Below are 25,593 nucleotides of genomic sequence, written 5' to 3'. Positions count from 1 at the left end.
TTTTCAGTGTCCCTTTGCCAAAGGGGTATCCAACCTTGTGAATTGTCTTTGGTCAGAGCCCTCAACCGCATCCCACTGGAAAGTTTCAACTTACTTTTTGGCGGCTAAGTCCTCACGTAGAAGTTTTTACTGTGGCTTCAACCCAAGGCCATCCAATGACTATGCACCCTCCTCAGACACCTCCTTCAGCATTGCCCTGCTGAACTTAATCATCTAAGGCACTTTTTCTCAGCATTTCTTCCAAATCCAAAGGCAAGCGCTGACCGGGCACAATTCACTTCTTGCATCCGAACCGTGCTCCATAGCGGTCGGCCCTATTTCTTGACTTTGAATCAGTCTTGCACAACTAGATGTACGCGGTTGGTGCTTTGAACTTTTAGGTGCTACCTTTTATTTAAAAAAATTTAATTCACAACTCCAGTTTGGTGTCAAATGGTTTATTAAAATGTATTCTGTTTTTCTAAATTGGTTTGGATTTTTTGCGTGTTGTCTTTTTTCTTCCCTACTCTTTGTATGCTGCTTAAACACTTTAAACATTGTTTCTAAGTTAAGGCTGACTGCTTCTTGTGCCACGCTACCCAGGGTTAGGCACAAGTAAAGTTAGTGACTTTTTTTGATTTACCCTGCAAGGGATTGTGGATGTTACTTGACCAGGGCTCACACCCAGGTCAACCAATAATCCAGTTTCTCAAACTAACTTTACTTGAGGTGAAGTTTATCCCTCCAGATCTTACTGGTGGGATGATTTCCTGATACAGAATGTACCAGGTAGAACTTCCTCCAGCAAACAGATTGTGAGTGTGGAGGCTGTACATACACCACCTCAGGTAAGATGTGTGGAAGGGAGGGCTGTAAGCTGAGGCCAGCTTCTGTTTCTTTAAAAGAAGAAAAAAGGAACTTGATAAGCTTTGCATTGCACAAAGCTTGAACAGTTTGGAAAACACACAATGCTGCAAGCCAGCCTACGTTACATCCTTCTACTTAAAATTAAGCCTGGGCGTAGTGGGCTTAGTGGGGCTACGTGGAGCAGCACGTAGTGTGCCCAAATCTATGCTCACACGCGCGCTCCGTGTAGCCCCACTACGCGCATCCCGCCTCCCGCCCACCCTCCTTTTAAAATAATATCATGCATGATGAAATAATTAAATGTAAAGACTTACCTGCAGTGCGGCGTCTCCGGGGCTCCCTCTTTCTCGTTTCCAACTTCTTGTGACAAATGCGCATGCGCGTGCGTCCGCGCATTTGTCACAAGAAGTTGTAAACGAGGAAGAGGGAGCACCGGAGACGCCGCGCTGCAGGTAAGTCTTTACATTTAATTATTTTATCATGCATGATATTATTTTAAAAGGAGGGCGGGCGGGAGGCGGGTGGCGGGTGGCAGGCAGCTATGCTTCGCCCTGACGTGTGCGTAGCGCTGCCTGCTTCGCCTACTTCGAAAAGTGCGAAGCAGGCAGCGCTACGTGGGCAAAGCGTAGTATAACGCCCAGGGTTACTTAAAATCTCATCTAATTTATAGGATTAGAAGTTAAATTCTGAAAAGTTGATTAAGTGTGCTTCAGTATGTACCTCAGAAACTCCACATATTCCTTCACATAGAAGCACACTGTGTGCACCATGCATATTGAAACCAGAATATCGCTGGCACGAGTTTTCAATAATCTAATGCATAGTATCAATTTATTATTGAAACAGATGCTTTTTCATGCTGTAGGAGAAGTTTTGCCTCTGTGAAATTCAGATACATGGCAGGTCCACCAAGTGACTTATTTGTCTCAAATATACTTTATAACTGGTTTATACCAGCAATTTCAAAAAGCTTTTAGGATCAGGAGGTCTTTTGAGGAGTGGAGGCTTTACTTGCTGGTAGCCAAAGAATCAGTTGGGATACGTATTAGTCACAACAATTTACTATTTTTTAAATAAGCTAGAGCATTTATGCCTAGGCAACTTAAATGGATTTTCTTCTTCTCTATTTATGAGTTTATAAATATTTACAGATCAGTTTTTAATGATAGTAAAACATATACTTTCCTGGCAGAATTCCCCGGAAAATGAGAATAAACTGATTACTGAGTTGCCATTATTTTGATATTTAAGACTTCGAACAACCATTCTATATTTTAATAAAAGTGAAGTCACTTTGACAAAAGTATCAATAAAAACAGATGGACAGATTTACAAGCCCCTTGCGACACTTTAACGCCACCGTTGCGTCACTTTTGTGACGCAGCGGTGGCATAAACCATGCGCCACGTTGCGACTTATTTACAACGTGATGCATCTAGCCCTGTGCCACATGAAACCTGCGCCGGGTTTCATGTGGGCGTTCTGTCGCAGGGTGGGCGTTTCCTCGCAGGAAAGCCCCGTAAAACTGACGCAGTGAAATCTACAAGATTTCACTGAGTCAGTTTTACGATGCTGCTGCGTCAAATCCTCATGCCTGCTTGAAGAAGGCGTAAGGAGTGACACACCACGTTAAGTATGGGCAGCGCCTGTGCATTGCAGGAGTTGCGTCGTGCTTGTGACTCCAGCAATGCGCCGCCCGTACGCCACAAGATGCGTCACGCATCTGCCCCTCCTTGCACCATGGTGCGCCGCATTGTAAATGCGACACATCCGTGGTGGCGCAAGGGGGTGATTGCGTGACGCATCTGTTCTGGCGCATCCCTGCTGATTTGCAGAGATGCACCAAAAGTTGTAAATCTGTCCCAGAGTCTATAGTTAAGGAACCTTGAATAAAAGAACAGGGAGACTGAAAAGAAAAGGCAGGATTATTGCATCATGGGAAGATTACGTACCTGCCTTCAGTTCAGTTCACACAACAGACTACGAGTTGGATTCATGAGTCGCATCAGGAGTGTAGTGTACTCTGTGTCAATAATCAGTTATGGCATTCCATGTATTATGAGCACAAGACAGTCAAGGAGACTGAAAGATTGCATCAATGAGTTGAACAGTATTTAAGATGTCAAATGTTGCATTTGGAAGAGGACTAGAGAACAACATTTTGGTTAGCCGAAGCAACATTAAACAATATAGAAAGTTCGAACACGAATGTCAGTTTTATTATGGTTGTAGGAACATTGCTCCAGAATTTTACCATTAGTTCAGTTCTCATCTATATCAGTTCTCTGGTACAATAACATTCAGTTAAGATGAATAGGGTAAACAAATCAGCACAGGAATCTCTCCAAAAAGCTAAAGATAGATAATAGATAGAACACAAGAGGACCTCTGCACCTAAATATGCAGTGTGTAATAAAAAAACGAATGGATTCTCACCAAGAAAATCCTCCAAACTGCAAACAAATTGTGTCATACATTTCCTAGCGAACAGACTGTTTATCTAATTGCTGTAAGATTAAATTTACTGTAAGGTTATAACGCCTGCAAAAATGTGTTCTATATGTTTGTTGAAACACTGTTCCAAACAAACATGTCTTACTGCAAACCCTTGCCAGTTTTACTATGCTGTAGATTAGAAGGATTCGGCCTTGAGATGTGATTATGGGAACAGGCATTCCATCTTCATACTTCAATTTTGTTACATAAATGTTATGCCACGAGTTAAGGTAAACCAGCAGTTCCACATCCACAATGGTGGTGTTTCTTAGGGAAGGTGGCATGATCTGTGGCAAAACCTCCCAGCATTTGGTGTGAGAATGCATAGTTTTGTACAATTTTGAGGCATGTAGGGCCTCATTTGTGGCATTGTGGCGTAGGGCAGCACAGCAAGGCAATTGGTGCATTTCTGTCCTTTCTGCCTTCGCAGGTGCGGTTTGGCAGCCTAGTGCCAGCATAGAAGCCTTGCATCACGGTGCAAGTGTCCCTCCATTTCAGACAGAATTGTTTTGATGCGGGAAGGGGCACCTTCCTAAATATATACAATCCTACGAGGAGCTTTCCTCTTTCTTTGTATACTGCAGAATGCAGCACACATCGAAAGAGGTAAAAAAAGGAGATTTTAACATATTTCCCCTTTTTTATGCCTCACCCCGGGAGCTGTACAGATTTGATGCATCCCCAGGTTTACATCATTTTATAAATCTGGGGCAGCATCACATTCCATGGGTGTTGCGTGGGAAAAACCACCACAACACCCATGCAATGCATCTTGTGGCTAATTTGCCAAAACAATAGTGCTGGGGTACTTGCACCAGCCCATTTCTCCTGTTGGCACCGTCTATAACAGAACCAACTACTAACAATAAAAGCGGGTAGAGGATGTGGCATAATGGCCACAGCTGCCGACTTCGAAGCTGTACCATGTTCAAGTCTGGGTGTTGGCTCAACATCCTGCGAGTCTGGGCAAATTACTTAATCTCCTCGTACCTACTATAAATTAATGTGTCCTTAACTGGTGCTCATGAAAAGCGCCGGTGTTGATGATTAAGTACTGATTAAGCACTGAACGCCTCCTGGCGCAGAGTATGGCGAAGCAGCAATTTGCGTTACATCGCCTTACTCATGATTTACAAGGCCACTCAAAGCGAAGCAGGGTGGCTTTACATGACTTCATAAATCTTTATAGGAGCCCTGTGTCTAGGGGGACCAGATCTTGAGAACCAAAAACCGAGACATTTTGGAAAAATAGAAGAAGGACTACCATTTTTCATCCAGGGAATGGCACAGAATGACAGCTCTCATCAACATAGGATCACAGAAGATACATTAAGATAATAAATAAAATGTAATTTCTACAACTGACATCATACCTATTAATTAACTTGCTTACTTATAACAGCTGCTAACTAGCACAGCTTTAGAACACCCAAAAAGTGCCTCTTACTGTTTTCAGTCCACTCCCTCTAAATACCAGGACATGAGCCAAAATTGCACATTGCAAACTGTGTCACGTATGTACCACTTTACCAGGTACAAAACTGATGCAGGGCTCTCATGAATAAGTCTTGTAATGTAATTTACACAAAGGAATGGGCGAAGCTTTGCCCAAAGATGAATTTATTTATTTTTTCTATGCTACAATAGTTTGACAAGGCCAGAAAAACAAAAGAATCTGCAGCAAGCATTTTATCCAAGTTTACCAATTACACTAATAGATTTGGCTGAAGACTGAAAAATCTCCTTGAAAATAAAGATTCAAGGGGGCGTTAGAGGGCGCACGGCAAGATGGCTGCACCTTAGTGCTGCTCCGCCCGGCCGAGCCATCATCTGACCAATATCTGCCAATAATCGCTGCATCCCTGCCCCTGACTAGACTGGGAGGTGCTGTGGAGCTCACCTGCAAGCGCTTTGAGAGTTAAATCGCGCTTTGGTCCACTGCAGTGCACTAAATTCGACCTGCCTGCCCCGCCGATTAGCTCTCATAAAATGGCTGCAGCCGGGCGCTCCTGAGACTCGGATCCCCTGTGTTGGCCTGTCTGCGTGCACCGGCTCTCCTGCTGTGCCCTAGCTGCTTGGGCCATCTCCAAGGCGGTGCTCTGGGCCTGAGGTGTCGGCGGATGTCGGCGCACGGGGCTGACTGAGTGACTGCGGAGTGCGGAGCAGCGAATGGAAGAGAGCGGCCGCCTACCTGGGTCCCCTTGTGACCTGAGCTGGTCCTTGAGTGGCTGTCAACAAACCGCATCGGTTCTGGTACCGGCGGTGGTGAATGGGGTGTGGCACCAGCGGGGCCTGTGGCTGCGGAGGTGGGTGGGGGCCCTGGGCTGGTGCAGCAATCTGCTTGCTGTTTCTGGGGCTGGTGGGAGTGCACCCCTATCAAGGCTGCTGCTCTGCGTGCAAGGGGGGCCTGGGCTGTGGTGCTGCCTGCTGCTGCTGATCGCTCGATATTTTCGCTGGGCCTATATTCCCGCTGGTGTGCTGGGTGCTTCCCTGAGCTGCCGGTGTCACAAATAGCTGCCCCATGAATGCTGACCTGCTAACCGGCCCCTCCTGGTACTGTGCCTGATGGCTGCCTTCATATTTGGCAGCTAATTGGGTGTTTGAGGTGCTGCAATGCGCGGGATGCCTGCCGTTGCCTTGAGAAGCTACCCCTGAAATTCCACATGGCTCCCTTCGTGTGGCAAGACTTTCCAATCCCCCCACATTCCACGCGCTGCCGTGGTGGTGCTGCGCTTATTTTGTGTCCGGGAGTGACTCTGTGGTGGCACTACGAGTGTCATTGACCCTGCTGGGCCTCTATCATTTGATGCCTGCCTGGTGCACCCTCCTTGGCATCGTGGTGCGGTGAAAGTTATCCTTGGAGGTCCCTGCTGCTCTGGCTCCTGCTCTACCCCCGGCCTGTTTGGTGTATAATTTGCCACACTCGGGCAGGTCCTGACGGAATAAGGGGGCACAACTCACTTTAGTCAACATTGGGAGAACTGACAAATCACAATCTCGTCTCACCTTTGGGTATGTTGTGGGTGGGGGTTTTTGAAGTGGGATGGCTTTGGCGAGTTGGGGATGCTGAAGTGGGTGGGGGTAAGGGGTTTGTGCTTGGGAAAGGCAGGTGACATTGCAGCTGTGTTGCGAATCCTCTGTTCAGGAATACTATGGTACTTCAGACATGCATTGTATGCACTATTGCGCATGTTTCCCGTTAAAGATGGCTCGACAGTATGGTGATACCAAAGGGGGGATGATGAACGGAGCGTTTGAGCAAATCAAACACTGAACCCCAGTCAACTGATCTGGGTTTAATCCATCATCATTCTTTAGCTCACTTCACCACCCCAGTTTAGACATGGCCATATGCAAATCAGTCTGACCTTGTGCCTCATGGGAACAGTCCAGCCCGAACTGCCAAGCCATGTCTTCCCTAGACCGGAAACAAGCATCCTAGGACCGGTTTCGGGTTCATAACCCTCATCAGCCAGGCTATCTTGAATCCAGTGGCAAAGTGAGCAAAGGACCCACGTCTGGGCATACCCTGCCAACTGGAACCCACGACTCTATTGGCATTGCAGTCGATGCTGGCGGGAAAGGGGTGAAAGGGCTCAATTACTAAACTTTATAATGCTTCCTTGGAGAGCAAGAACTGAGTGACCACCCCTCCTGTCTCAGATGGCAGGTGGCATTGGGGTACAACCTCACTCCAGACCTTTGGAAGGTGTACTGCGAGCTTACTAGTCGTCTCACCGGGAACTGCAACCTCCGAATAATTCACTTCAAATTCTTACACCAATTATATTATACCCCTTTGCAACTCTGTAGGTATGGTCTGCCTGAGTCCGCTAACTGTCTGCGATGTTGGCCGGCTGATGAGGACTTCCTGCATGTGGTATGGTTGTGTGCGGGTGTGTTTGCCTGTTGGTCCAAGGTGGTGAAGATGCTCACTGATATTGTGCTGTAACCAGTGCATTGCACTCCTGAGATTTGTCTCCTTGGGTATGTTAAACACCTTAAGGCTTGCAACAGACGCATAGTTGCAGTATCCACTTTGTTTGCTGAAAGGGCTATCGTTCAATGTTGGGGGGGCTAAGACCACTCCAATGGTAAAAAAGTGGATCCAGGATCTGCTTTACTGTAGGGATCAGTTGGGAATCTATGAAGAAGAGTTACCCGAGGCTTCACGCCCCAAGGATTTCTGGGCCCCGCTCACTGCATATCTGTTGTCCCACCCAGGTTTGATGTAACCTATGGAAATGTATGTCTCTTAATCTTTATGTAACAGCGGCTTTATTACGATAACTCAACCACTGCCTTCGTCTTTGCACCTCCATGCATGTCTGTCTAACAGTGCACAGGATTTTTCAGGATGTACAATGACTTGTAATTCGTTCTGCCTGGGGAGGGGAGGAGGGGGTTTGTTCATTACTGGCACTCGGTACTTGACGCTCATCTATTGTCTGTCACTATGCCTGTTGTAACTAATAAACATATAAAAAAAAAATACAAAAAATAAAAGATTCAAGAGGAGGGCGGACACTGTTGCATTACCACCTGATCAGGGTCGAACTGGCCTATTGGCCTTTCTATTTTACATATTAAGCATTGGATTTCTGTATTGTTGTACCCGCTGTCTCTGGAGGAGGCAACTGTTATTAATTAGCAATTTTAGTGGGACTAAGAACTTTGTGCTGGAATATTCCAAGTTAAGTTTTTTAATTTTAAAGTGAAAACAAGACACACCTGGAAGGTCAAACAACTGTATAAGAATGAAGAAATTTAATTTTTAATGACTTTTTACAGCAGGCATCTCAAACATATATGCTACTGACTAATTTTCCTTTTAGGAGACTTCTTTGAAGATCCAATTCCAGAATCTGATTTCTACATTTTGGCTCAAATCATTCATTGTTGGAAAGACAACAAATGCCTGCGACTATTAACAAAAGTTTACAATTCCTGCAAATCAGGTACATTTTTTTTATCCTGAACCGCAATGCAATTCAGTACATTTATTGACAATATTACTTTCAATGCCACAAAGGGAACAGAAGCAAAATCTAAGTATTAAAAGAGACAAGAATATTGAGTCAGCATTATGTTTTAAAAAAACAAATCCAGTTTAGGTTATTATTGTCATAGATAAGGAATACTGAGTACAATGTGATATAACCATAGTCCATTATGAAGTCAAATATATTATTAAACTGATGGCAGGGAACCAACATGGCAGGAGTCTACTGGGTGTAGAAGATGTGGTGGCTCTTGCTGCATGACTTGGAAAGAGAAGCAACACTACACATGTGTCGCCTGAGGCAAAACGTCGAAAGTTGATCATAGAACCAAAACAGATCAATAGCAAAGATCTTTTTCAATTTCATTTGCCCAAATATAATTTATCATGGAATTTATTGTTTGCTCCCATTCCTGTATTTTCAGTCTCTGATCCTCCCGTAAAATCCTTACTTCCTCATGTGTGTCAGATTAGGAATTTGATCCCTTTCCAGCCTATTACCACTGACTGGAAAATTAGCACTTTCTGATCGATCTAAAAAAGTAAATTTACTGGCGTGTGCAGAGATCATGTGCCATGTCTGAGAGCATATGAGACCGGAACTGAGGGGGATACACAGGGACACAACTGTGTTGTTGTTGACATCGCTTTCACAGTTGTTGAAATTAGTGAAACTGATCAGATTTACAAGACTGAGTAAGATCACCACCAAACCAAGATTATTTCCCTAAGCAGTAATAAGACTGAAAGAAGAGGAGATACATTGTTGCAGTAGCAGAGCACTGGGTTGAAATCAAAAGCTGAAAGAGTACAGACCATGAAAGGAGGGCAAAGTGAGCATGAGAATAAAGCTGATGAAGCACCAAATGGTAAATGTGTGAAGTGTTGGCCATATGAGAAATTATTGTGATGAACTTTTATGATCCTAGTGATCGATAATAAAGTTTTGATGATGATGAGTGATTTAAGGGAACTAACATGATAACAGCGTAGCTATTCTGCTCTTAGACAGTAATGGTTGGTCTAAAGAAAAGTGAACTGTAGAGTAAAGTAAAAAATACAATCAATGGAAATGAGATAGAAGAAAGCATGCATGAAGAGAGAAAGCCAAACCCAGTGAGAGGGGGAGGGGAACTGTTATGTGGGAAAGACCCTCAGTTTCCTCAAACTGATATGCACAAACCAAAAGTGGAGGGTGTCTCCCAAAACAAGCAGTCACTATGCCCTGCTTCTTAGTGTTGTCCCGGCAGATAACATGTGTTCCTATTGAATATTGAACCACATGCTAATCATGTGGCCTGCTTCATCATTGGGTCCTCACCTGGCAAGGTACTTACCGCCAGGTGTTCTCAACTTTGCAGTGAGAGGGAACACTTACATAGTCTCTGTGTTGTTAGTGGGATCTTGAGACACAAAAGTTCAACAGATCTCCAAGGAACTCTAATCCCCTCTTTAAATAGAGGGCCCTGTAATATGGTTAAAAACATCACATGACACAAAAGAACTTTACTGAGCCAGTGTGCCTACTCTAGGTCAACATGTTACATCTGCTTTGCAAGATGCACAGATTTCATCAGGACCTCTAAGACCCTTGTGCTCCTAACCTATAATGTTTTTCTAAAACATTGATTCAGTGGGACTCTTTTTTATAAGGCCATTTGTGTGGGTATTATCGGCATCATGTACCTATTTGCAGACTTTTTTTTATTTGCATTCAATATATTGAATACAATTATTAAAGACTTCGAATAGGTATATGACGCTGTTAACATACATGCAGCTTCAGAAAAAAAGTCTGACTTGATCAATGTTTTAGAATTATATATAAATACCCAGGTCCTGTTTGGCATATTGGGTCGGTCCTTATTTTGAATACATACCTAACATATACTGAGTAGGAGTTATGCATTTGCACTTTTTCCATGCAAGATTAGGAGATTGTTACCCAACCCTACTATACAGGATGAGTTGATTGAAAACTGCAGACTATCCACTTCAATAATTGTGCCATGGGAAAATATCCAGGTCTCATGGGAGGGAATGGGTGGGTTTGCTGGGCTCAAAGGTCTCACATGCACCAATGCTCAGTGGGGACATCCCTGCTAGTTCCGTGGACCGCATCTCCTGAATGTGAAATACATTTTGTGTACCAGGTGATTACTAAGGAGCAAGGCATAATGACTGCTTGTTTTGGGAGGGGCCCTACACTTTTGATTTGTGATGAGGGAAAGCAACATATGGCCACATTTGTTGTCACAGCCTATGGGGGAGTTAAGTGTTTGAAATGTAAGTAAAGAAAGACAATAGAGCAGAACCTCGATTTTTAAGGAGACTAAGAAGTGAAGACCAGCAGAAACTGGAGAAAGGAATATGGGAAGTAGGGATAGTTGAAGGGGAGAAAACATATGAAACCGAATAAAAGACACTGTCAAAGAACAGCATGATCTGAACAGCATACTTAATGATGAGAGTGCGATTTTTGGATAAAAAACATGAATAAAATACTTAAATGGTGAGGAGGTAAGCTAAGAAGGGAAGGGTGAAAGAGATATTGTAGGTAATTGATGACCATGCGGTAGAGGCAAGGCATCCTAATTCTGGATGCAAAATTGATGATAAAGTGGAAGTATTAAAGAAAGAGGTTTTAGATCTGCAAGCTTACCCTTCTATATTAAAATGTAGATTATAATGCGCAGGGAATGGCAAGCATGCAGGGGCATGCAAGATATTTTTGAAAACAGGCACAAGTCAGGAAGCAGCAATCAGTCCCATTCAAATAGAAATTTTGGTAAATAGAGGCTCTTCAAAAAGGGCAAGTAAGAGGCTTAGGCATAAAAAAGTCTGGAGATATCACAGGAGGAGATACTTTCGCCAAAGTGACCAGCAGTAGTTGGATCCCTAATATAATCAGCACAAATATTGTGATGACAACATATGTGCAAATAAGCCACAAAAAACGGAGAGAAGAGCAAGATGGGGTGTATCGAAGAGCTCAACCAAAGCCATGTGCTTACTTTAAGAGGCTTTTTAAAGGAGAAGATGAAGCAGAGAGTGAAGAAAGGTCTATAAGAATGAAATACAAGGGAGTACTTGGAAAATAAAATACAGTTAAAAAAGAGTAGTATGACTGGAAAAAAATCAGAAGGCCATGCTACCGGTTTTGCTAAAGCATTTCTATTTGCATCTGCATGTGAGCTCATGCTTTACCATTCTGGAAAGTGACTTCGGAGCTACTGTTCAAGCCCTTGTACTCTTGCATCTGCTGGCGCATTGTACTCTTGCATCTGCTGGCAGTAACATTGTGCTCCGTGGCCTTCCAGATTGTAAAATGACACCCCTTCAGGGCATCCTACACGTTGCAACAAGTCACATTCAGGGCCTGCAGAAATATGATTGTATCACTTACTTCATGATTGAACTCCAATGGCTGCCCTTGCTGCCCCGTTCCATCTTCAAAACTAGCTGCACCACTTACAAAGCTAGCAAGATAAGAAACCTCATGAATCTTACAGATACGCTCACCATCTCTGGACGTTCTTGGCACACCCAAAACCAGGACACCATCAGACTGCAGACTAAAAATTGTAAAATAAGCTATTTATGCACCCAGGATCTCAAACAGTGTCCCTGTATTCATCAGATGGCCCAGGTTAGGAAAGAGTGGAAAACACACCTCTTTAAAGAACATTAAATCACAATAAACTAACAATCCACATACCAACAACCTCTCCTATCACACATTGACTTAATGCTGGTCTTTTACCTTATACTGTGCTGTACAGCATTTGAATAGGATCATAAAAGGCAGAAGACTTACAGCTGACTCTCCATAGGAGACTTCAGCAGTCTTATCAGTTCTGATGTGGGAACCATGATGGTGAAAACAAGGTTGAATTTAACACAATACATAAATAGGTATAAGAAGCGGTTAGACTTGGCATCTTTTTGGTGTGTCCCCAGTCTTTTTGCTTTCTGACCTCCTGGTTTTGACTCTGTTTTTGCTGGTTTAGTGTCTCTGTGCACTTTCTCACTGTTGTTCAGTGTTAAAGTGCAAGTGCTCCTGTTGTAAATTGTGTTATGGATTGGTGTTTCCATGATCGGCATATTTGAGTTACTGGTAAGTCCCTAGTAAAGTGCATTGAGAGTGCTAGGGCCTAAAAATCAAATGCTAATAGTGCGCCTGCATCACTGATTGTGTCACTCACAGAAGTTGCCCTGTAAAGGTATCTCAGACCTGCCACTGCAGAGTCTGCATATAATTTGTAACTACAATGTCGACCCACTTGCCAGGCCCTAATCTTCCTCTTTTCTTACATATAGGTCACCCCTAAGGTAGACCCAATGTACCCCTGTTGGCAGGGTGCTGTGTATGTTAAAGGTTGGACATGTACTGGTGGGAGGGACATGTCCTGGTAGTGAATTACGGTGCATTTGGTTTTTCACTATGGAAAGGCTATCTGTCCCATAGTATAGAATTGGAGTTCACTTATAACACCTTATGAGCATAACTTCCCATTGGGACAAGATGAGGGGATGGAGTTTAGTATGCCTGGAATGTAAAAATGCATCTTTTACTAAAGATGATTTTTGTGTTCTGTGTTTGAAAATACTGCTTTTAGAAAGTAGGTATTTCCTTGCATAGCCATTCTGTGTGCCTCTGCTGGGCTTGTGGATTGACTGACTTGCTTTGAAGTGACAGGGGCTGGGGATGTGTATTCTCTTCAGACAGCCACTGGGGCGGGGTCAAGGTGAGTCCTGCTTTCCAGAATGAGTCAGGGCTGAGCTGAATAGACATGGGCTGCAATTACAGTAGTGGGAGGAGATTTCGTTGCACCTGAATGGACTAGGTCTGCTGTAGACAATGCTTACTCCACCTCCTGCTGGGAAGCTGGGCAAGAGAGGACAAACTGGTTTGGACTAAGAACAGACACTCTCTGCCTGAGATAACAAAGGAATTTTGAGTATAAATATTGGGTCCTAGACCCCAGAACTTTAAAACTTGCTGGAATCAAGGACCCTGCTAGGATGAAGAGCTGGAAGCGCTGCCAGGAGGAGTACTGCCCCTTTGCTGTGTTGTTGCTTTGTTGGGCTGGCCTGCAGTTGCTGCTTCTGCCCTAGACAGTGAAAAGACTGCACTGAACTTTCTTTACTTGTGCTGAGTATCTCTAAGGGCTTGAATTAGAGCCTACCTCCTGTTCTGAAGTCTCAGGGACTGCAAAGACTTCACCAACCTGTGGTTACCACTTCTGGAACCGTTGTTTCAGTTGCCACAGAGAAGGGAAAAGCAACTGATTGTCACGGACTCCATGCCCTGCAAGCACCGCAGAGGGTACCACCACATCTCGCACAACAACCACGGTCTCCCCGTCGACGATGACTGCCGCCACCAGCCGCTGCTTGCACCACGTCCTGTGGGCACCGTATTCCACAAAACCTTGTTTCACCCTGCCAGGACGTCACTGAACGTCGACCTGCTCTGTCGCCCGCACTGCAACCTGCCAGCACTGTATCGAGCACTGCCTCACACCACACCTTAAGCCTTAGTCTCACTGAAGCTGTCTGAATGACCGTCACAGAGCCGCTGCCTGCACCACGTTGTGAGGGCACGCACCCTGCACTGTTTCCATCTTGCAACGAAACCACAACTGTTGCACGGACCGACTCTCTCCGCTGTGTCGGCCACAACGAGAAAGGACCTGTCTACAAGTCTGTTGATGCTTCAGCTGACCCGTACCGACGCATTGCGGTAGCCCCGGATGGAGCTACCAACTCATTTTCGTCTCCTTTGGATATATAAAAATATTGGAGATTTTTCTAAACAGGTGTGGTGTCCTTTTGTAGTTTTTTCACCATATTACTGTTGGTTATGTGCAAATGCTTTACACACTGCCTCTGAAATAAGCCTGACTGCTCGTACCAAGCTACCAAGTGGGTGTGCAGGGGTTGTTTAGGAGTGTATACTCCTTATCCTGACTAGGAAGAAGGGTCCCTGCTTGGACAAATATGTAAACCTTTGCCAACTAGAGACCCCCATTTCTAGTATAAATATACTTTGCCTGTGAAAGTAAAGCTTAACAGGGATGTGTGTCAAATATGGGTTTAAATCAGAAGCATATCAAAGTTATCCATGGTAAATAAGGCTTAAAGTACTGATTTGAAACACACACAATACCAGACTGATATAGCTCAGGCCTGATGTCTCCAACAGACCAATTGCGAGCTGCCAGTATCTCCTATTCTGCGTCTGAGTAGCTTACATCTGATAAAATGCCTGTCAGCTGGTTTGAGAATATACAACTGCCTAACTGCTAATGCAGCACTTTAAACATTGTTTGCCCAGTTTTGTTAGACTTAGGAAGCTGACAGTGCAAATAGTGGAAGACCGTGCAGCACATTCTGCAAATTATTTCTCTATTGTTCTTTCTTTTGCTACTTTCTTCTTTCTTTCTATCCCTCTGTCTTTCTGCTTATCATGTTATTTATACTTCCTTTGATTGTCTTCTTTCACCATTTGATTTTATCCTGCATTTTCATGCTTGTTCTTCTTTTATCAACTTTCTTTTCTCTTTCTTCTTCTTGCTCATTCTATAATGTCCTCCTTCCAGCTGTATTGTCTTTGTTCAGCTTATTTTGTTGTATTTTTTACCCCCTTTGTGTTTTTCTAATCTTTCTTTATTTCTTTTTCCCCTCTTTTCTATTCTTCCTTACTTCTCTACTTGGCCTCCTTTTCTCTCCTTCTGTTTCTTTCATGCTCATCTTCTTCCTCCCTTTTCTCTTCTTTCTCAGTTTCTTTCCATCTTTCTTTCTTTTATTTTCTATCTTTCTCTCTTGTTGTCCCTTCCTTCACAATTTTTTTTTGACTTTTTTCACATTTTGTTTTCTGCTTTCTTTTATCTTTCCTGGTTAATACAGTTGCTGTAATTTTTTTCTTTCTTTTTCCACCTTCTTGTGTTCTGTCTTTCTCTGTGGCCTTCTATTTATTGTAACCAACTGTTTTTATTGTCATTTTACTTACAAATGTACAAGGTGACCATGTAACATAACACAGTCAAAACGATACAGATTATATGCCATTATACAGGGAACTAAATGATGTGAAGAGCTGGTAAATAGTCAAACCACAGAATGTTCTCCCAGGGCCCAATCAGATCCCCACATCATTTTCAGGAAGCATGTTGGCAACTTTTACTCACCAAGCCTGGCATTCCAGGTCCCACTTGGAAACAGACCCTATATGTCCAGATATTTAGTGTTTGTTTCTTGCTGCATGGGTGATTGTGAGTGATTAACTTCCAGGCCAAAGACCTCCCTCCATCTGCCTCAAACACTCTCAAACGTCCTGGGATATCCTGTAGCTGAGAATACCACCTTCTTTTCTGCCCCCCATACTTATTTCCATTATGTTGATCCATTGATTTTAGTTAGTAGAGCTGATGATCCCCACTGCTAAGCAATATCCATCTTAGCAACTACCAGTCCTAGTGAGCAAAATAATAGCTTTACCTAGGGAGATTGATGTCTCCATGCAAAACAAACTAGGGACCATGTGGAATTTCTTTCTCCAGTATGTCCCCCAGCCCCCTACAGATCATCTCCCTGTATTCCTAAATCCCTGAGAACTGCCAGATCGTGTAAAAGAACAACCCTATGGCACCCTGGCATCACAAGCAATCAGGTGTGAGATTTTCCCCCATTCTATGGAGTTTGGCCCTGTCCATATAAACTCTGTGTAGCACCTTGATTTGAATCAAACAGAATCTAGTCTTAATAGCTACTTCTTGAGCGTGTATCAGTGCAGCGTCCCAATCCATGTCTTCCCTCACCCCCACGTCATGCTCCCACCTCTGTCTAAGGTTTCTTGGATTGTAAGGGATATAGATTATTATTAATTTGTATATTAAAGAAACCATCCCTTTCCCCAACAGGCATCTCAATATGTGTCTCTCTAGAGGTGCTGAGTAAGGCAGGACGCACCTTGCAATAGCTTAAGCATGTAGAGCATGTATGCGTTGCATGCTCTTATAGAGCTGCGTGTTCAAACCCTCATACATATCATGGAGCCACTTAAAAGAGTTAACAGCCCTGTTTTGTGCATTAGAACTCTATGTACATTTCCCATGCTAACACGTGGTAAAGTGCTTGTGCTCTCTCCGTCAAACATGTTAAAATTGGTCTACACATAATTGGCACATTTAATTACGTGTAAGCCCCTAGTAGATGGTACTACATGTACCAACTGCCTGTAAATTAAATGTTACTAGTGGGCATGCAGCACTCATTAAAGCCTGCCACTGCCACCTTTGTGTGCAGCTTTAAAATGTAATTTCAACCTGGCAAAAGAAACCTTTTCTCATTCCTAAACCTCCATTTTTAATATTTATAAGCCACCCATATGGTAGGCCCTAAAAATCTCATTGTATTGCAAGAAACAATGGTTCACTATAGATAATAAATCATGCATGAGGAGTCTGGTCTGAAAGACTTTCTGACCAGATAATTAGTTAGCATAGCAAGGCAAATGTTGAGGTAGGCACACAACTGGTATTGTTTACTTAAATTAATTTATTCATTGCATATTTTCTATTGAAAAATCTTTGAAATATATTGATCAAGTAGTATCAAATAGGATCCCGTGCTCACAGTTAAGTGAAAAGAATGTGCAGTGACAAGTATGTAATAAAAAAATGTGCATCAACGAACAAAAACACAACATAGGACTCCTTGACTTATTTTGAGAGAGTAAACAAAGAGTCAGTATGTATCTCTTACATCGGACTTCTACAATGTTCCCTACACTAAAGATACCCTTCATATACAAGAGGGCAAATCCCTGTTGCTTGCATACCGCTTTCAACACAGAACCTTACCATTGTGCTGTTTTCATTGTGACCCTGCCCTTACCCCTAAATGGGTCCTCACTCCGTCCTAAGCCATTATGACCACCTGTGCTTGGGTTAGGCGGTTTGTTACCCCTGCCTATATGGGAAGGATTCCCAAGTGTTCCCAACCATATTCCAACTGTCCAACCGAACCGCCGGGTCAACTTTTGAGGCATTGACCCAGTCTAATTAGGTCAGAAGTTGGGAAGCCCAATTTTATACCTGTAGGTCAATCAATCAGTCGGGATTGGTAGAGGGTGGCTAATCACCCATGAGGGTATCCAAGTGCTGTGATTCTGCTGCTATCAGTCAAAGAGCCAGGTCTTGAGTCCCTCTCTGAATTCCGTAAGGGAGGATGTTGTTCGAAGGTGGAGGCTGTTCTAGGCTTTGGCAGCAAATTAGGAGAAGGAGAGCCATCCTCTGTAGCTTCAGCGGATGTGAGTGTGTGCAAGGGATGCAAAGTGTAAGTGCAGGGTGGGTTGCTGGTAGTGCAGGCGGTGGTTGATGGATGCTGGTCCTTGGTCATGGAGGGCTTTGTAGGCGTTTGTCAGCATCTTGATTTGGCATCAGTCCTTGATAGGAAGCTGGTGGAGGCCTCTGAGGTGGGAGGTGATGTGGGTCCATTTGCGGAGGTTGAGGATGAGTGTGGGGGCTGAGTTCTTGATTGTCTGGAGTCTCAAGCCGGCAGGTGACTATGGCTGGAGTGACAGTTTTATTGGTGTAGATAGGGAGCCATCAGAAAATCTTTCTCAGCATGCACGGGTGTAGGCTGCGTTGAGCTGGTGTTTCATGGTGAGTTTGCAGTCTAGCATGATGCCGAGGTTGCAGACATGGTCTGTAAGTGTGGGTGTGGGTCCGAGTTCAGATAGCCACAAGGTGTGGTTCCATGGGAAGGTGTTGTTTCCAAAAATCAGCACCTCGGTTTTGTGCTTCAAGCAGTTGGTCTTCATCTAGTCAGCAACGCTCATCATGTAGTTGTGTAAATTGGTTCTAGCGGTGGCGGTCTTCTGAGAGTGAGCAGATGAGCTGGATGATGTCTGCATAGGAAATGATGTTGACGCCATGAGTTCTGATCATGTCGGCAAGGGGCATCATGTAGTTGTTGGAACATGGTAGGGCTGAGGGATGAATCTTGCGTGACGCCGCAGATGATGCTTGTGGGTTTGGATGCCAAGCAAGGATGGGCTCTAGTTGAGGGCTTTTCCCTGAATCCCGATGTGGTGGAGTCTCTTGATGAGTGTGTGGTGGGATATCGTGTTAAATGCTGCTGAGAGGTTGAGGTGGATCAAGGCCTCTATGTATTCACATCATGGAGCATTCTGATGTTATCAGTGGCAGCAATCAGGGTTGTCTCTATGCTTTAGTTTGTACAGAAGCTGTTTAGGAGGTGTCTAGCAGGTTGTTGCTCTCCAGGTTTACAGTAAGCTGTCAGTTGATGGCTTTTTCAAGGAGCTTGGCAGTACACGGGAACAGAAAGATGGGACTGTACTTCTTTCAATCACTGAGGTTGGCAGAGGGTTTCTTGAGAAGGAGTCTGACCTCTGTGTGTTGCCATTGATCGGGAAATGTGGTGATTGTGATGGATGCGCTGATGATGGTGGTGAATTCGCTGCTGATTTCTGTGCTTCAGAGGTTGAAGAAGTGGTGGAGAAGGGGCCCGTGGGAGATCTGAAGTAGATAGAGTTCATGATGGCCATGGTGCTATGTCTGGTTAGCTGTTCCCAAGTGGTATAGGTTGGTGCGAGGAGGCTGTAGAGTTCAGTGGATTGGGGTTCAAAGTTTCTATAGATGGTGGATATCTTGTTGTGTAAGTAGTCCCCCAGGGTGTTGCAGAATTCATGGGTTGGGGAGATAATGTTCTTGGTGGCTGACAGGCAGGAGTACTCTCTGACAATGTTGAAGAGTTCCTTGCTCTATGCAGCCTGCCAGGGTACATTTGCTCATGTTTTTCAGGCGCTGATGGTAGTTGTTGAGGGATGATTTGAAGGTAGCTCGATCTGTGGGGTCTTTACTAGTGCACCATCGTCTCTCCAGATGTTTGCTGTTGCACATCGTGATCCTGAGTTCTAGTGTCTTCCTGTTGGATTGGTTGGTGTATTCCCTGGTCTTGGAGGGTTTGATGGGGTGACTCTATTGGTGCAATTGGTGATCCTAGCAGAGAAGTTTCTGACCACCTGCTCAACAGAGGGTACAGGGTCATGCCCGGTGGTGTTGAGGGCATCCGTCCATTCAGTTTCTGTAACTTTGTTCAAGCCATGGTCGGTCTAGGTCAGTTTGGTGGTGGGCTGTACTTGATTTTGTCACTAGCCATGAAGATTGAGTTGAGCATGTGTTCCGTGCTGTGTATGGGTTAAGTGACCTATTGGGTGAGGTCAAAGTTACCCAGGCTCTCTAGGAGGTTGGTGGTGTTGGTGTCTTCGAGATCGTCAAGGTGGAATTTGAGGTCACCAAGGAAGATGTAGTGTTTGGAGTTAATGGCGAGCAGGGCAATGAAATCGGGGATGGCATTGCAGAAACTGGGTCGGGAGCCAGGGGGTCTGTAGGCAAGCGTTCGTCTGATGGATGTTCTGCCATCTGTTTGGAGTTGGAAGTTGAGGTGTTCCATGATTGGTGTGGTGTTGTCTTTGGTAGAGGTGCACCAGATGGTTTCCCTGTGGATGATGACAATACTGCCTCTGTGTTTGTTGATGCGGTCCTGGTGTATCATCATTTATCTGCTGAGCGTTGCATTGGCAAAACCGTTTGTGGCCGCCGGGTTGAGCCAGGTCTCTGTGAGAAAGACAACATCCAAAGTGAGGGTGGTGATGGTGTCCCAGATTTTGGTAGCATGTTTGTAGAGGGATCTGGTGTTGAGCAGGAGGCAGTGAAGTGATTCCGCCAAGGATGGGGTGGATTCTGTAATGAGGGCCTCCATGGAGAATGGCAAAGATGTGTCGCAGGTGGGGAGACGGTTGTAGCAGCTAAAAGGTTCTACTGTTGATCGTGGGAATGAGAGGCAGCAGTTGTTGTGGCATCTGGAGTTGAGAGCTCAGAGCTCTTTGGTGGAGTATCTCCGGGTGGCAGGAGAACCAGGGTTCCTGGATTTATCCCTCAATTATAGACTGATCTACAGAGGGTTTTCAGGGCTATCGTGAACCGCCTCATCCCACAACCTCTCTTTCAAGTCTATTAAAGAAAATCTCAGGGATCGGGAAAGTTAAATTCTGCATTACGTACAGGAGTTTACAGAGAGTAATCATTTTATGTTTACATTTCTTTATTGACTTTTCGAGATAACCATAAACAAATGACAATACAATACACTCTGTGAGTATTGCTATGAGCCCCATCAGTTAGGCTGGCTTAAGTACAAAAGAAGAGAAATAAAACAAAAAAACACCCCCCCTCCTCCCTCTCAAGAATGAAACCTTATGTTGTGTACCCTCAGACTCACTCCCAGGCTGGTGACCTCTAACCCATAATAGTCTATGACCAGTGGTGTGTCTCTTCTTCTTGTGGTGTTGTGTGTGGTGGTTCGGCTAGGCCCAACAGTCTCAGGCACCTTGGGTAGGTAGGTTCTTTAAACTCCGAGGTTAGCAATGACAGAAAGGGTTTCCAGAGATCCTGGAATGAGGCCCCTGGGTTGGAGAGCGAGAAAGAGATCCTCTTCATGCCAAAAATATGCCAGAGCCTGTGAAGCCATTGTAGGTAAGTGGGCGAGGTGGTCATCCCCCAGTGAGATAGAATATTTTGGATAAGTGGAAAGGTAAGAGAATTGGGGAGGTCCAATAGAGTATAGGCAGGGAAGCAGGTTAGCTGTGTGTCAAAGCGGGCATTGATGTCATCTAGTACCTGCGTCCAGTAACCCGAGATTGGAGGGTATTCCCACAACAGATGGGTTAGGGTGTTCAGCGAGCCACCCACTCTTCAACATTGGGGGTTTTGGGTCCGGGTCAGCTCTACAAAGCCTTGGTGGGGTAAGATACCAATAGGTTGCTAATTTCGTTGCGATCTCAATGCTTTCCACACTACGTGCTGTGTGGAGAGCTCTGTAATAAATGTCCGACCACTCTTTCTGCGAAAGCGTCCTGCCCAGCTCCCCCTCCCATCTCAGCTGTCAGGGGGATTTATCTGTCCTAGGGTTTCGTCTGAGAAGTCTATAGAGTTCTGTTGTCAAGAGCGAGTCTGTGTGTTTCGTCACTAACCATTTCTTGAATGGCGTATGGGTCCTCTGTGCCCCTCCCAGACCTTTGTCTGCATAATCAATGCCGGATTTGGTTGTAGTGGAATCATTCCTTCTCTGTAAGATTCTGTTGTGTATGGAAGTCAGTAAATTATAAGGGCCCCTCCGAATCAAAGAAATGCCCTATCGACCGGCAGCCCTCTTTACTCCATCGAGCAAATGCGTTTGTGTCGAGTCCTGGGGTGAATGCAGAATTGTGGATGACAGATGTGATTGGGGATGGAAACTTCATAAGGCCATGAGATTTGGCCACTCTGTCCCAAGCTGAAAGCGTGGAGGATGTGACCCTTGATCGGTATAAGTTGCACAGTCCTGCCACCTTTGTGAGAAAGGGGACTCCCCATAAGGGCTGTCTAGCTAAAGCTCCATCCATGAATAGCGAATGCTTCTCAGATTCTGTCCTTGACCACTCTACTAGGAGTCTCAACTGCACTTCCCAATAAAAGTCCTGCAAATTTGGGATTCCCCTTTGGTTGGGGGTCTATAACATAGCTCTCTATGTAATCTAGGCCGCTGATCACGCCAGATAAAGCACCCATTGAAATAGATGCATGTGTTTGAGTACCTCTATTGTGTCAGGGTTGAGGGACAGATTGAGAGTTTGTGACTTGTGAATGTTGACTTTGAATCCCGATACTTGCGCAAATTATTCCAGCTCGGCCATAAGGGCAGGCAAAGAGCCCCATGGATTTTCTAAGGTAGCCACTACATCATCCGCCTAGAGAGCGATCTTATGTTCCTCACCCCCAAACACTACCCCAGATATCAAGGGGTCATCCCGCACCCTTTGTGTCACGATTCCTTGGCCGGTTGTAACGCTAGCTGTAGCAGCGCATTTCCGGCCAGGAACTACATTCCCCAGCATGCTTAGCAGGGCGTGGCGTGCATAACGCAGAGGTGGAGCCGGAACAGGAAACAAAGCGGCTGGAGCCCCGGGCGGTGTTGCCGATTATTTCTCCCCGTGGTCTGTTCCTGTGCAGATCGGAACTCCGGCTACTCCAAGAAGGCGGTAAGAGGGTTCTGGAGTGTAGACTCTTGGAACCGCCATATTCCTGCTTTGTTCCGGTGAAGGAAGTCCTAGGTGAAGCTATCTCCTCTGTTGGCTGAGATGCGCTTCCATAGCCGTTTCATGCAGAGGAGAGTTGTCGCCCGTAGAGGCGCTTGGGTAACATTCTCCCTGTTGAAAAAAGGCCCGGCTTGTGCAGGGAGGGTAAAGTGCCAGCGATTTACACACATCCGGATTTACGCCCTTAAACAGTGAGCGGGTGTGTGTGCTGTGTCTTTCGTACTTTGGGAAAAGACACAAATTTAGAGTCACGCATTTAGTCAGTGAGCGTGGGCGTGTGCTGTGCCTTTCGTACTTTGGAAAACAAACACGCATTCAGAGTCACGCATTTAGTCAGTGAGCGTGGGTGTGTGCTGTGACTCATGAACTTTGGAAACAAAACGCATCCAGATTTATGTATTGAATCAGAAAGAGGGGGCTATGGTTCCTTCAACTTCACCTTTGTACGGCTAGGATGGAATGAGTGTGTGAATTATAAACACACAACTATTATAAACTGTGGCTTTGAACTCAGAGCACCTTCAGGTGCAGAGCGCCAGGTGTGGCAGCATACTCAAACGAGGGTTATCATATATGTGCTCTACCGTGGGACGCTTTATTTTGCGGTAGTTTTGTTTCCCTATTTTCTGCCTTCACTCAGGAACCAACACTCAAGCATCCCAGAGGAAGAAGCGTTGTAGTAATCCCTGGCTACTGGTCCGGATTACGCCTGGCTTGCCTCCTTAAGTGCCACCTTGGTTTCTATATGGATATGCTCAGAGCCATCCTTCTTTTTCTTTGCAGGTAGGAAAGGTGAAATAGAGGGGTTAGGTAGAGGGGAAAAGGGAGTTGGAGGGAGGAAAGAGACATAGCAGTTTGGTCTTCAATATTGTTTCTTTGTTTCTCCACACAGGTCTCCCTCCCCGCTGTCCCCATCCTTTCCTTCCCCTGCTCATTTGCCCCAAAAGTCTGTGTATTTATACATGCGCCAGACTTGGGTCGATTCAGAGGTGGGCCCCCATAGAGCATCGACACAGCCCTGAGGACACGTATTTGGAGAGCCTGACACTTTGGGCCATAGGCTCCGTGTAAAGGGCAAATAAGAGTGGTGAGAGGAGCAGCCCTCTCTTTTTCCTTGTTGAATAGAAAAGGGGTCCAAGGTAAAGCCGTTCACATGGACAGAGGCAGTAGGGTTGGTGTAACTACTTAGGACCCAGCTTATAAACCTCTCTGGCAGGCCAAAATGGTGCATGGTTGCAATGAGGTAGGGCCAGTGCACTCTATCGAACACCTTCTCGGCGTCAATGGAAAGGATCATGCGAACTGTATCAAAACGCTCAGCTTTGTCTATAATGTGCAGGAGGCGTTTAGTATTATTGGAGCACTGGTGACCTGGCACAAAGCCCTACTGGTCTGGGTGTATCAACCCAGGAGACAAGGGGAGAGCCGCCGCGCTAGAATCCCCGTGAACAGTTTTAGGGCCACGTTGGGGAGGGAGATAGGACCGTAGGACTTACAGTGCCGTTTATTCTTACCCGGTTTGGATTTGACTGCAACTAGTGCCTTTAGAATCGTACACGGTACGGGGGAGGAGAGCCTAATTGAGTTGTATACCCTCACCAATATCGGGGCTAATGTAGTGCAGAAGGTTTGATAAAAACTGTAAGAAAACACATCCGGGCCTGAGGACTTAAGCAGTTTTTGTTTAGAAATAGCCAAAACTACCTCCTGTAGCTTAATCAGTGAGTCAAGGTCCTCAGCTTGGTAAGGTGTTAATTTGGCGGTCTTCACACCATGTAAGTATTGGGCAGGGCCATCGTCAGGGAGTTGCTGTGCCCCATATAGGGTCGCATAGTATTGCCGGAATGATTCTGCAATGTCCAGGTCAGAAGTCTGCTCTTGCCCAGAGTGGTCAATAACTGCAGGTATGTTAGAGGCCTGCCACTGTGCCCTTAGCCTATTAGCCAAGAGTCTCCCACCTCTATCCCCCATGTAGAAGGAATGTCTAAGCTGTAGCGCGGCGTATTCTACCCTGTCGATGTCCAGGCCTACCAATTGGGTTTGCGCTGCCTTAAGCTGCCTCCAGACCCTTGGAGCACCTGTCCTCTGGTGTATACGTTCTAACTCTTTTACTGCACTGGAGAGCTGTTCCCTTTTTTCCGGCCAAATTTTATTGTCAAATGCGGCAAAAGTGATAAACTTTTCCCTGACAACCGCCTTCAGGGCATCCCAAAGTTTTGCAATAGGGGTATCAGGTGTGTAATTCACATATAAATAATCCACTATAGCCTTTGTAATCCGCTGTGCTACCGTGGGGATTTGGAGCATTGTCTCTTTGAGCCTACAGAGGCGGCGTGCGGGCCGAGGACCAGTGAAGGCCAACGACATACACACTGCCAAGTGGTCCGAATTGTGCAAGGGAGTATCTCTACCTGTTGTGCCTGTTGGGTGATTGTGCTGGTATTTAGAAGATAGTCAATCCTGGCGTAGATCTTGTGGGGATGTGAGTAGAAAGTGTACTCCCTGTCCATCAGGTGATGTCCTCTCCATATGTCAGTCAGCACTGCCTCATTCAGAAGCTGCCGTCCCTCCTTGATGAGAGACACTGTCTGCCCATGTCATTGGCTTGATCTGTCCACATCATTATTAAAAGCTGGGTTAAAGTCTCCCCCTATAACCAACGATCTATCGAGGGATTTAGATGAATCCAGCACCACCTCACGGAGAAATCCCTCTTGATCCTCATTCAGGGTGTATACTGTGCCAACAGTAAAGGAGTGTGGGCCCAGTGTGAATGTGTGTGTCAGCATCCTACCCCTGATCTCGGCTCATTTGGGTCCAACTCTACCATTAATCTTAGAAGAGACTAGAATGACCACCGGCTGTCTTGGTGGATTGAGACGAGAAAAATTGCTGGGGTAATGCCCTGGCTCTTAATCTGTTACTGTCCCTTGACAGAAAGTGTGTCTCCTGGAGTTGAAAGGCGTTTATGCGCCAGCTTCCTAACTCCTGAGGAGTCTCTTTGAGCTTTAGGAGGTATATCTGAGGGAGGAGGAGGACTAAGGAACCCCATAACATTATAAACTGAAACAGACATAACTGA

The 25,593-nt window shown here is 45.2% G+C and overlaps 1 protein-coding gene across 1 annotated transcript in view; it reads left to right on the top strand.

Moving 5' to 3' along the window:
- LOC146805013 (acetylserotonin O-methyltransferase-like) overlaps window positions 1–25,593 on the top strand; it is a 219,370-nt gene that overhangs the window by 182,420 nt on the left and 11,357 nt on the right. Inside the window, exon 7 of the mRNA XM_085622163.1 lies at window positions 8,178–8,300. Coding sequence (XP_085478289.1) covers window positions 8,178–8,300 — 123 coding nt within the window. The remainder of the gene's footprint in view (window positions 1–8,177; window positions 8,301–25,593) is intronic.

The sequence above is a fragment of the Triturus cristatus genome, chromosome 8 (assembly GCF_964204655.1).
Source record: "Triturus cristatus chromosome 8, aTriCri1.1, whole genome shotgun sequence".
Taxonomy (NCBI): domain Eukaryota; kingdom Metazoa; phylum Chordata; class Amphibia; order Caudata; family Salamandridae; genus Triturus; species Triturus cristatus.
Note: the sequence above shows the minus strand (reverse complement) of the source record. Positions and strands in the feature narration are given on the sequence as shown.